At 42.6% G+C, this 12,898-nt stretch overlaps 1 protein-coding gene across 2 annotated transcripts in view; it reads left to right on the forward strand.

Annotated features, from left to right (window-relative positions):
- Positions 1-12,858, forward strand: part of smim22 (small integral membrane protein 22) — a 16,394-nt gene extending 3,536 nt beyond the window's left edge. For both annotated transcript variants that reach the window (XM_048609544.1, XM_048609543.1), the window contains exons 2-4: positions 6,524-6,725; positions 10,658-10,737; positions 11,581-12,858. In XM_048609544.1, coding sequence (XP_048465501.1) covers positions 6,596-6,725; positions 10,658-10,737; positions 11,581-11,628 — 258 coding nt within the window. In that variant the 5' untranslated portion in view covers positions 6,524-6,595 and the 3' untranslated portion in view covers positions 11,629-12,858. The remainder of the gene's footprint in view (positions 1-6,523; positions 6,726-10,657; positions 10,738-11,580) is intronic.
- The last annotated feature ends 40 nt before the right edge of the window (positions 12,859-12,898 follow it).

The following is a 12,898-nucleotide window of genomic DNA, read 5'->3' on the forward strand; positions in this document are numbered from 1 at the left end:
GCCTCTTCGACCTGTTTGTTTCCTCTCCACCTATCCTCTCCTCTATCCCTCTTCTATCCGCCTCCCACTCTCTCCCTATTTATTTCAAAACCCCCTTCCCCTCCCCCTTTTCTGATGAAGGTTCTAGGCCCGAAACGTCAGCCTCTCTGCTCCTATGATGCTGCTTGGCCTGCTGTGTTCATCCAGCCCTGCACCTTGTTGTCTCACACCTAACATGCATTGTCTGACATAAAATGTCACCTCTTCTTTACACTAATAAAACCTTTAGTCCTCTCAGGGCAGTAACTTGAAAGAAATTCGGGGATTTACATATGTGTACTATTCAATTAAAACCTTTTAACTGATTAAAGATTTAACAGCAATCTTAGGCTTGTTTAATACATCCTCATCAGTTGTGTGACCCTTTGACCTTTTACTTATAAATTCTGTGCCTGATACTACCTCTCTCTCTAACACCGGAGGAAGGAGCGAGGCTCCAAAAGCTTGTGTTTTCAAGTAAACCTGTTGGACTATAACCTGGTGTCGTGTGATTTCTGACATCACTTAAGGTATAGGCTTCAATTATTTCTCTGGCAGCAGATTACTGTTCTTGGGGGGAAAAAAAACTCAAGTGTACTTTTTCGCAGGGGTCAATTTGGAAATCTGTTCAAAGGGGATGTTGAGGGTGTAAGATTTGTATTTCTGAAAGGGCATTAGGTTTGTTTGATGCCCCTGGAAAAGGTAATAATTTGACATTCTAGGGGGCTTTCTCAGTTTTAGCAATCCATGTCTAATTTGAACTTTTGACTTTAATAGTCTGAATTACAAACACGGAAAGCCTTGAACTTTGAGCTGAAACCTTTCACAATCCAGCAATCCTGACGCTGTGAAATGTATGGGAATAAAAACTGACTCAAGGGTGAAACTGAGCTTAATCTGGTCTCCCATAGCAACACAGGCAGGTGGATGTTTACCTGGACTGATGTTGTGCAGATCAAATTACTTTAAACAGCTCCGTTTTATTTTTTTACGGAGGTTTAAGAGGGTTGGAAGTGAGCTGGTATCATACTATGTCACTAGCAATTCTGCTGTCCCTGAACACACAACACAGTCTACAAACTAATTGTAGCCCTACCTCTTGATACACACGAACTGGGATCAAGGGCAGGCCACTCAGCCCTTCGTGCTTGCTCTTCCATTTGATAAGATCATGCCTGATCTGATTTTTAACCTCAACTCTACATTCCTGTACATCTCCAATAATCTTTCATTCGCGTGGTCATCAAGAATCCATCTAGCTCTACCTTAAAAATATTGAAAGATTCAGCATGCACTGCCTTTTTGAGGAAGGAAATTTCCAGAGAGTCATAATGCTCTGAGAGGAAACAAATGTTTCCTCATTTCTGTTTTGAATGGGCATCCCCTTATTTTTAAACTATAACCCTTAGCTCCAGATTCTTCCACAAGAGGAAACATCCTTTCCACATCAACCTGGTCAAGTCCCCTCAGGATGTTGTTTGTTTCGATTAAGTCACCTTTTCCAAACTTTTCCCAAACTTTTCCCAAACTCTGGTGGTTCCAGCACCAGCCTGTGTTCATAAGGCAATCCCCATTTTTCAAGTCCGAGATTCTAGATTTTTTTCCCCTCCAGAGAAAATGTCCTTTCCACGTCCATCCTGTCAAAAGCCCTCAGGATTTTCGAGGTTTCAATCAACTTTTCTGAACTGTAGCGGATACAAGCCGAGTCTGTCCAACCTTTGCCCCTGGGAAGTCTTGCACCACGGCCATGAGAAACCTTTATCAGAGCAAAGAGCTCAAGCTTGCTGTCCTCTAATGTTACAAAGTCGGTGAAAATGGGAAAATCTCTTGTCGGAGACATGAATGTCCTCCTGGAGAGTACGATGCTGCTGTCTTTTGTGACCAGTCAATTCAATAAACAATACCACGGCTCTGACATATGTCAAGAATGGAAATATATAATTACACAGATATAATAAACTACGACAGAAAATTAAAAATAAATCAACCCACCCTTTCCAGGTATTAGTCTACTTCACAGAATCCCTACAGTGTGGAAACAGGCCCTTCAGCCCAACAAGTCCACACCGATCCTCAGAACATCCCCAGACCCATCCCCCTAATCTACACATCCCTGAACACTACAGGCAATTTAGCGTGGCCAATCCACCTAACCTGCACATCTTTGGATTGCGGGAGGAAACCCACGCAGACACCCGGAGAACGTGCAAACTCCACACAGACAGTCACCTGAGGGTGGAATTGAACCCAGATCCCTGGCATTGTGTAGCAGTAGTGCTAACCACTGTACCACCCCATCTAGTGAAGCTTCATGCTGCCTACAATGTATTTACATCCTTCTCAAAGTAATTAGACCCATACTATGCAAGGTACTCCTGATGGAGTCTCGCGATATAATGTGAAGCATAATCTCCTGACTTTTGTATTTAATTTCTCTTGCGTTAATAAAAATCATTCTATTAGCTTTAAACTGGTGAGGAGAGGGAGCCATGTGATTCTATGTCTGACCTGATCATCTGCTGTGATGTTAACTGAGCTGATGTATGTGACCTAATTTGTTGCTCTGTTTGTCATCTGTGTTCATCCTCTAACTCAGAAGGAAGCAATGGCCTGCTGGTATTATTGTTAGACAATTACGCTGGGGACCCAGGTTCAAATCCTGCCAAAGCAGATGTGGAAATTGAACTCCTTTCTATGTATTTTTTTTTTTTTTTGAAAGGAAAATATCCATCGGTCTCACTGAAGTATGAGGGCAGGAAATACTCTGTTTTTTACCTGGTTTGACCACCATGTGACTCCAGACCCATAGTAATGTGGTTGTATCTTAGCATTCCTCTGGTCAATAAACGCTGGCCTGGCCAGCAATAGCCAAATCCCACAAATGAATTAAAAATAACTAGCCTGAGGCAGTGGTGAAGAAGAAATTTGGCAAGCTTGCCTTCATTGGTGAGAACATTGGAGTTGGGACGTCATGTTGTTGCTGTACAGAACATTGGTGAGGCCACTTTTAGAATACTGTGTCCAATTATTGTCACCCTTCTATAGGAAGGATGTTGTTAAACTTGAGAGGGAGCAAAAAAGATTTACAAGGATGTTGCCAGGGTTGGAAGGTTTGAGCTATAGGGAGAGGCTGACTAGGCCGAGGCTTTGTTTCCTGGAGCGTCAGAGCCTGAAGGGTGACCTTCTAGAGGTTTATAAAATCATGAGGGTCGTGGATAGGGTAAATAGACAAGGCTTTTTTCCTAGTGTGGGAGAGTCCAAAACTAGAGGGCATAGGTTTAAGGTGAGAGGGGAAAGATATAAAAAGTACGTGAGGGGCAACTTTTTCACGCAGAGGGTGGTGTGTGTATGGAATGAGCTGCCAGAGGAAGTGGAGGAGGCTGGTACAATTACAACATTAAAAGGCATCTGGGTGGGTACATGAACAGGAAGGGTTTAGAGGGCCGTGGGCCAAATACTGGTAAATGGGATTAGATTAATTTAGGATATCTGGTCGGCATGGACGAATTGGGACTGAAGGGTATGTTTCTGTGCTGTATATCTCTATGACTGTGAATGCTCAAACAGTGCCAGGAATGCTTTGTCTGATTGAGGCAAATTTATTTACAAAAACAAAACCCAGATTCCCGCTCTTCGGCCTGCTGTGTCCATCCAGCTCTACACCTTGTTATCCCAGACAAACTGATGCTTTCAGTGGTACATCTTTGGACTGTGGGAGGAAGCTGGAGCACCTGGAGGAAACCCACGCAGGCGCAGGGAGAATGTGCAAACTCCACATAGATAGTCACCTGAGGGTGGAATTGAACCCAGGTCCCTGGCGCTGTGAGGCAGCAGTGCTAACCACTGAGCCACCATGCCACCCATATCTTCTCTACTGTTACCCTAATCAGCCCCTCTTAATTTTAAAGCTGTCCTCTGGTTTGACTTTCCTGCAAGGAAGGTTGGAAAACCAGAGGAGATGGATTAGAGACTTAGCAGGCGACATGAGGGAGGCCTGTGTGGACAGCTTAGGGTCCGGACTACATTGTCCGGCAGGCTGATTGATTCTGCCTCTATCTGTTTTTAAGAAGGAAAATTTACAGGGATACGGGCAGGAAAGTGGGACTGACTGTGTTGTTCTTGCAGAGGCTTTCTTGAACAGAATGTGCTGAGTGGTTTTCTCTATCATTACCATTCCACAATTCTGTAACACATGGCCAGTCATGTTCATCCAGCTCTGAGCTGCAGTAGTAAGTTACCCAAAGTGTTTGAAATTACACAAACTGTTTAACTGACACTACTGCACCTCTGATTTTTGAAAGACAGTTTCATTATAGAGTTCATGGAGTTGTGCAGCACAGAAATAGACTGTTTTCATCCAACTTGTCCATGCCAACCAAATATTGTCCATTAACCTTGTCCCATTTGGCCCATATCCCTCTAAACCTTTCCTATTCATGTACCCATCCAGCTACCTTTTAAATGCTGTTATTGAACCAGCCTCCACCACTTCCTCTGGCAGCTCGCTCCATATGCACACCACTCTCTGCATGGAAAAGTTGCCCCTTAGGTCCCTTTTTAAATCTTCCCCTCTCACCTCAAACCTATGCCCTCTAGTTTTGAACTCCCCCACCCTGGGGAAAAGACCTTGAGTATTCACCCTATCCATGCTTTTCATGATTTTATAAACATCTATAAGGTCACCTCTCAGCCTCTGATGCTCCAGAGAAAATGGCTCCAGCCTATTCAGCCTGTCCCTTTAGCTCAAACCCTCCAACCCTGGTACTATCTTTGTAAATCTTTTGTGAACCTTTTCAAGTTTCACAAAACTTTCCTGTAGCAGAGAGACCAGGCTGCACACAGTATTCCAAAAGTGGCCTAACCAATCTCCTGCACAGCCCAACTCCTATACTCAATGCACTGTTTGATGAAGGCAAGCATTCATTTTCTGAAGAAGGGTCTAGGCCCGAAACGTCAGCCTTCCTGCTCCTCTGATGCTGCTTGGCCTGCTGTGTTCATCCAGCTGTACACCTTGTTATCTCTTTATGCAAAACCCTTTTTCACTATCCTGTCTACCTGCAACTCCACTTTCAAGGAACTATGAACCTGCACTCTGAGCTCTCTTCCCCAGGACCCTACCAATAAGTGTATAAGTCCTGCCCTGATTTGCCCAATCAAAATGCAGCACCTCACACTTTTTTATCTAAATTAAACTCCATCTGCCACTCCAGCCCGTGTGCCCTCTGATCAAGGTCCTGTTGTACTTTGAGGTATGTTAATACCTAGAGACGCGTGTATTTACTCTGGTATGTAATCAGGGAATTCTGCAGTTTAATCTTTACTGGTGACTTTATCGGCTGCATGTGTGGGTTTCATGAGGGAAAAGAAATACTCGTGGGGCAATAACATTTGTAAACAGTGTGCAGATTCCATGTGAGCAATATTGGATCTTCACGAATGAAAGTTGGCAACTCTCCTGTGTTGTAGAATCCTTGTACAGGTTAATTTATCTAAGCAAGCAAATGTCACCAATGGACTATCAGGAACGTTAAACTTGCATTACATTTTAGCAGGTGTATTTTGAGGTGTAGGGGTAGTTGCAGGTAGACAGGATAGTGAAAAAGGGTTTTGCATGCTTGCCTTCATTAGATAGTGCATTGAGTATAGGAGCTGAGAGGTCGTCTTGCGGGTTGTACAGGAGATTGGTTAGGCCACTTTTGGAATACTGTGTTCAATTCTTGGGTTCAAGCCTCATCTGCTCCAGAGGTGTGTGATTAAAATCTCTGTACAGATTGATGTGAAATCACCTATAACATTACAGCTGACGTGTAGCTCAATTCTTGAACTATCTTTGCTTCGTATCCCTCAATGACTGTAACTAACAAAAATATGGCAGGTAGACATTTGAAACGGGCTCACAACACATTCACACTTTAATCATATTAGAGTTTGCTCGCTTATTTGTTTCAGAAACATAGTTCATTCATAAAATGTGTGAAGGTGCAATACGCCATTTAGATACAACACTGGTGTGTGCCTTAATTATTCAAATTGCAGCTTACATTTACATTACAATACATCAAAGAGGCTCCGTTTTATAAAGTAATGTTTTAAACAGCCTGTCCAGGGAGTAGGTGGGACATGAACCCAGGCCTTCTGACCCAGGGGGACAGACACGATCACTGCATCATAGGAGCCCCAAGAAGTTGTTTGTACATTCACTTCAAGGGGCCTTTAACAAAGGTTCCAGCAGCCATGCGGTTAGAGTGTAAATGCAGCCTGAAGCCAGAGTGCGAGTTGAATCTGACAGCGGTTAATATCACAGAATTGCTACAGCAGAGGATGAGGATGAGGCCATGTAGCCCACCGTTTCTGGGCTAGAATGTTCAATCATCCAAGGATAGGCTTCTCTGAAATGCATTTTATTTAGAAGGCAAAGTGCTAGAAGTAACGTTGTTACATTCTTTTGCAGATTCTTTCTGCGCGATAAATTTGGAAGTGATGGGTTCTGTTCTGTGTTTTGCAGTTCACAGCTTTTGCCTGAGGTGGAGAACAAGGCAGTGCCTTTGAGCAGTTTCAGACACAGCCAGTGTTGAAGATGGCTGACCAGGAGTTGGGCACTCAGATCGAAGCCCAATTCAATGATGTTGTCAGAAGATTACAGAGCAAGCAGCTTTTCCAGTCCAACTGGGATATCGCCACGTTTGCCATTTTCTTTATTTTCATTGGTAAGCTGCCAAGCTTTATGTAATTAGTGAACAAAGACAAAGTACTGTGGAAATATGAGACTTTTGTAATGAGGCTGTCACTTTGAGGTTATTTTGTCTTTTTTTGGAGAGAGGTTGTAATGCAGAAGTGTAGAGCTGTCTCTAAGAAAGTAAACAATTTTTTAGAAGTTGGAACAAAGAAAGCAGCCTGGATTTGGCCAGCTCTCACAGACCAGGCTTTCTAGTTTTTAGGTTTAGTTTTGAGCAGAAGCCTTTGGGGTCTCAAAAGATTTGGAAGCTTCAGTGAATGTCTCCTAGCTGCTATTCTCTCTAAATCTTCTCTTTAGTGTAAACGGCATGGCATAGGAATGTAGAGACATTGAATGAGATTGTGGCTAACCCTCTTAACTTGCTAAAGGTTTGGTTTTTGATCACAAGGCACTCTGTCTGTTAAAACAGAACTAACTTGAAGTTTGAGATCTCTGCAGTGTTTAAAAGACGCACTTCCATTGTATCATATATTTTAATCAGTGTGGCGAGGAACCACACTCATTGCTATCACAATGAGCCTCAGAGATGGTGCTGTTACTTCTAGCCCATTATCCATTTGCTGGACAGACTCCATGACTAGTCCCTCCTTTGGAGAAGATAGGAATGCTTAGGGAATCCCAAAGATGCTCAACCTTGGAGTTTTCATTGTAATTCTCCTCAGCTTGTGTAATATTGGCAAATCCCCCACTTTCTTCAGAACTGCCAGTCCTACAGTAGCCTTGGGTATTCCAATAAAACTCTCACGGCTGGCTCCGGCATAAGGAATGGAAGGGGGGTACCAGGGAACTGTGTCACTGGCTGACCTTTCCAAACAGGGACTGGGGCCAGGCTGCATATTCCCAATTATTTGCCGTAGATAGCCTGCATTTGTGGACATTCCGACACACGGTGCCTCCCCCTGCTCTCGGGTGGTATTCACAGGAATTGTGATGAGCACAGCGAGCAGTACCATAGCCACCTTGCATTGCCTCAAAGGCACCTGCTGTTTAAAACAAAAATCAAAGCAAATGTAATTTGTTTAACCTGTTAAACGTAACTGTTGACTGTGCAATTGCTGTGCTATAACTGGTGCCAGTTCTGCTGCTGAGCTGTATAAAGTTTAGAACCAGCATCCTTTGGGAATTCTAGACTTGATACAGGAAAAGGAGAGGCCCTCATGCCTTCGCTAATCACAGGATATGAACTCTGTGGAGTCAGCTTCATCATTTAAGAAAAAAAAACACAATGCTATTGGCCAGCTCAGTAAGGCATAAACAATCCGTCGGCTTCAGCTTCCACCCCTCCCCAACCCAACCCACGGCACAGTGGCTCAGTGGTTAGCACTGCTGCCTCATAGTACCAGGGACCTGGGTTTGATTCCACCCTTGGACGGCTGTCTGTGTGGAGTTTGCACATTTCCACTGGTTTCCACAGTCTAAAGATGTGCGGGTTAGATGGTTTGGCTGTTGGAATTTTTCCTATTATTCATTAATAGGATGAAGGCATCGCTGGCCAGGCAGCGTTTATTGCCCATCCCTAATTGCCCAGAGGGCAGTTCAAGGGCAACCACATTGCTGTGGGTCTAGAGTCACATGTAGGCCAGACCAAGTAAGGATGGCAGTTTCCTTCCCTAAAGGACATTAGTGAACTAGATGGGTTTTTCCAACAATGGACAATAGATTCATGGTCATCATTAGATTCTTAATTCCAGATTATTATTGAATTCAAATTCCACCATCTGCCATGGCAAGATTTGAACCCAGGTCCCCAGAACATTATCTGGGTCTCTGGATTAACAGTCCAGTGATAATGCCACTAGGCCATTACCTCCCCAGAAAATGGAAGGCTATGGGGGTGTGGATCTAGGTGGAATGCTCTTCAGAGGGTCAGTGGGGACTGGAGGGACTGAATGGCCTGCTTCCACACTGTAGGGATTCTAATCCGGAATCAGTACATCAGGCATCAGTGTGGACGCTCCGACTCTTGAAGCAATAAAGGCCAAAAGTTTAATTCCATTCCAGCTTCGATCAGTTGTTGAGCCATGCACGCAAGGGAGATACTGATTGGCAATTTCGATGCCAGAGGTTGAAGGGACACCAAACGTAAGATGATCAACAAAGAAGGCAAACCTCAATGGAGTCCTGTGCCTGATGAAAGGCCTTAATCTTGGCCTGGTCATTAAAAAAAACCTTCCCTCATCCAAAGGTCCAATATAACACCTCATGGCACCAGCCCACTCCAGCCATTGGCACACGCGTAACTATGTCATCCTCTGAGCCAGTGACGGTGAGAATGTCCATATCTCCCATTTTCCAACAGGACCTGACAGCTGCTGGACTGACCATTGTCTAATATGGCCTCCCACCTCCCACCTCCCACCTCCCACCTCCCAGCCCAAAATCGGCAGCAGCAGAAACTCTGCCACGGGAAAGCTTAATGTCAATGGAGTCAGTCTCCTGAAGAAAAATTGATTCAGTCAGTGCCTCACAGTCAATGAAGAGGGGGCATACACGGTGCCTGGTCTGTCCTTAAACCCTTCAAAAACAACACTCTCGAAGAGACTCCACCAGCAAAGATATAGACCAGTTTGATGAGAGTGCTTACTAAATGCCAGTTTGCTGAATTGGAAACAGCGCCAACACCAGAAGGAAGGATGTGTTTTTACAGACAACAGAAGGCCATGGACCAATCCCAAAAAAAAAAAAAAATTCCCTTCAGAACAGTTGGTGGGCAAAAAGAGCACAATAATTCGGCAATCTTTGACAGCTCTGCTGTGCGTCAATTCTTCAGAGCTGCCAATAGCCTCTACAGACTAAGCACTTACTGTAGTAGAATTACACTTTTGGCCTTTATTGCTTCGAGAGTTGATGCCTGATGTACTGATTCCAAGTTAGAATCCCAAGTGTGAAAGCAGGCCATTCTGCCCCTCCAGTCCACACTGACCCTCTGCAAGAGCTCAGAACAGAGAAGAACATATCGAGGACGGAGAGGTAACGAGGCTTCATTGGAAGGAGTTCTTTGAAGATCTCCACAACTAAGACTTAGTCCCTAATAGGAGCACTCTTGACCACATCGCAGAGCATGATCCCCATCAACATCATGTACAACTCCAGCCAGATGTGCGGTTGCAAAGGCCATTTATCAGCTAAGATTCAACAAGGTCCATGGCACAAATGCTTTTTTCAGCAATACTGTACTTTCAAACAACATTTAGAGTATTATACAATACTGTAAGACATCTACAGCTACGTCTAAGAGTTTCAACTCTTAATGGAATGCCTGTGTCATCTGTTAACTTATCTCAGAGTCAACACCCAGACTTGACCAGTCAAACATGTTTAGGTTTTATAATCAAACACAGAATAACCAATGCATTTCAATACCACACTGCAGCAGAACCCTATCTATCAGTATTCCATTTGCTAAACAATTGTGCAGTAGCTATATTTAATGTTATGCTGAAACATTGGGTTAATGGCTGTATCTGTTTTGTCATACTCTGCCAGCAATGTAAAGAATTGCAACAACAGATTGTTTTTTTTAAAAAAAAGTGATAATAAAGCTCTTCTTCATCCTTCTGAAGACGTGAATCTTTTTTAAAAGGGAGTATTCATTATAATATTTCCACTTCAACATGCAGTCAGTCCAAATGTACTGATGTAAACTTTAAAATAACAGAACTGTTGCAGGCACTTGGGGTTTTAACAACGTTTGGCAGAATGAGTGTCAGTCATCCTACCAAGACCACTACTGAGATTTTAGATGCTTTTAAATCAACCTGTTCAAAGATTATTGCACATCCTTGGAACAGTAGGACTGGAACCTGGGCCCGTTCAGAGATAGGATCATTACCACTGCACCAAAAAGCTTGACTCAAATATGTAATCTGCATTGTCATGAATTTCTTCATTTCCTTTAATTAGGTGCAGTGCTGACTCTGATTCTCTTGGTCCTGATTCGCTGTTGCTGGGGTTTCTGCTTTTCTTCATCACCAAGAAAGAAGGTGAGTGTTCTTTTATTTTTAAAAACTCAACTAGTTATGAATTTCTAATTGACACTTCCCCCAGCAATCTTTTGTCAATCCACACACCTCCAATAATTGAGGGGAAGATGAATGTATTCAAGGCCTCTCCCCCCTGGAACCCAGTGATGCCTCATGGATGGAAAAATTCCAGGCCTCCTTTTGCAATAAGACGATCAAAAGCCTACGTTCTCTTGCAGTATAGTGGTAGCGTCCCTACTGCTGGGCGAGGCGGCCTAGGTTCAAGTCTCTCCTGCTCTAGAGGAGTCATGACCCATCTGCTTTTTTTTAAGAAAGGTGTAGTTTTATCACACACAACCAAATGACTTTTTTTTTTGTTTTTAACACCAGTCATCACCCAAATAAAAAGACTGAGTAGTAATATCTATCAATGGGTTACTATGTTATTCAGCTAATGAGCAATTGCCTGACTGAAAGAGTTGGACAACAAACTGAAATTCAAAGCATTAGTCCTTCTGCATAATTAGGTTTTTTGCATAGATGCCTTGTTCTATTTGCCAGTTTCTTTTTTAGAAAGCATCTTGTGCCAGAAGCTGATCTCACTGTGCCATCTGTTGCTTTCTGCAGAATTGTCTCTTCAAATTATTCATATATCTATTGTTAGTGTGGTACAGTGCCGTGACATGATGTGTTAGTGTCAGCATTATTTCCGTGCCAGAAAACAAACTGGTATAAATAAAGGGCGGTTTGAACCTCCAGGGAAAAATCACTTAACTGAAAGAAACAGATATTTGAATATCACAGCAGAATAAAAACATTGCAAATGGTAAATATTGATCAGTTGACAGTCATTTTCTCTTTCAGCATGGAAAACAGAAGGTGGGTGTTGACAACTTGGCATTGGACCCTTAGAATCTGGATGGGATATTCGACCAGAAACCAGAACAATTAGCAACATTGTGCATAAGGGAGTTTGTTGTTAAGCCCGTAAAAAGACTCCACCATTAAAGTTATTTCAATAGGCACTCCTTCTGAATCTAACACAAATATGAAATCTAACGTCTTTAGCTGGCCTGCATAATATTGGCTTAACTGCACTTTTCATTTGTAACTTCATACTTATTGGCAACTATCCATTGCAGGTTTAATCACAAAACAAAATACAAAATCATGCACTTTTATCCATTTCATGAATTTCTTTTTATCTACAAAAAAATCCATTTAGCTGAGTTGAATGAAACTTTGCAATTTAAAATCATTGACATGAAACAGGTGATTATGTTTTGACCTGTCCCACAGCTGTCAAATGCAATTATCCTCAAAATTACTGCTAGCTTATAGCAACCAAAAAACAAAAAGGCTAAACGCTATGGAGCTAGGCATTGTATGGTGTTAAAGTCCGGAGAAATTAAAGTTGGATCATAAACATGCAGCTTACGTACGATTCACTGGTACTGGGAAATAGAGAATCATAGCGTAGGTCACAAATTGCTGCTGTACCACAAAGGTGAGCACTCAAGTCTTTTATTTTGTGTGGAAGCAATGGATCTAATGGGTTGTTTGTGCCTTAGATTATTAGTTGATATTATCACTATTTTGTGCAAGTTTAGTTATTCCAATGAAAACCTCCCAATGCATTGAGCAGGCATAAACCAAGCTACAGTGTATAATTGCTTCTAGCAGGCTGCTTTCAGCTTATCAAGCACCAACGCTGCAAAATGCACTGCTTGATTTTTCATCGCAGCTATCACTTTTAGTAACAAAATAAACCTGTCACTTTGAGCCTTGACATTTTCCCTTTCCGCTCACAAACTCAGGCAAGAGTTATTTGTTTTGTGATGGTGGGGTGAAGTTAATTGAGAACAAAACTCTGAGCCTACGCACCAAATAGACAACTTACTTCTAAACCTCTCCAGGGCTTGACCAATCATGTCTGGCAAGACAATCTGGAAGATTAATCTTTCTAAAATAAGGCAGAAATTGTTATACAACTAAGATTTGATAGTTTTTTCTGGGGTGGTCGTTGGAAAGCATGTGTGTGCAGCATCTTGATGTTCAAGCTTACCAGCTGTAATATATTTAACTATGAATATTAGTTCTGTTAATTACTTTTCATTCTAAAATAAACTGATGTATCACATACTGCTGTTTTAAGAGTGCAGTCTGTTCAAACTCAGTTGTG

The sequence above is a fragment of the Rhincodon typus genome, chromosome 21 (assembly GCF_021869965.1).
Source record: "Rhincodon typus isolate 14 chromosome 21, sRhiTyp1.1, whole genome shotgun sequence".
NCBI lineage: Eukaryota > Metazoa > Chordata > Chondrichthyes > Orectolobiformes > Rhincodontidae > Rhincodon > Rhincodon typus.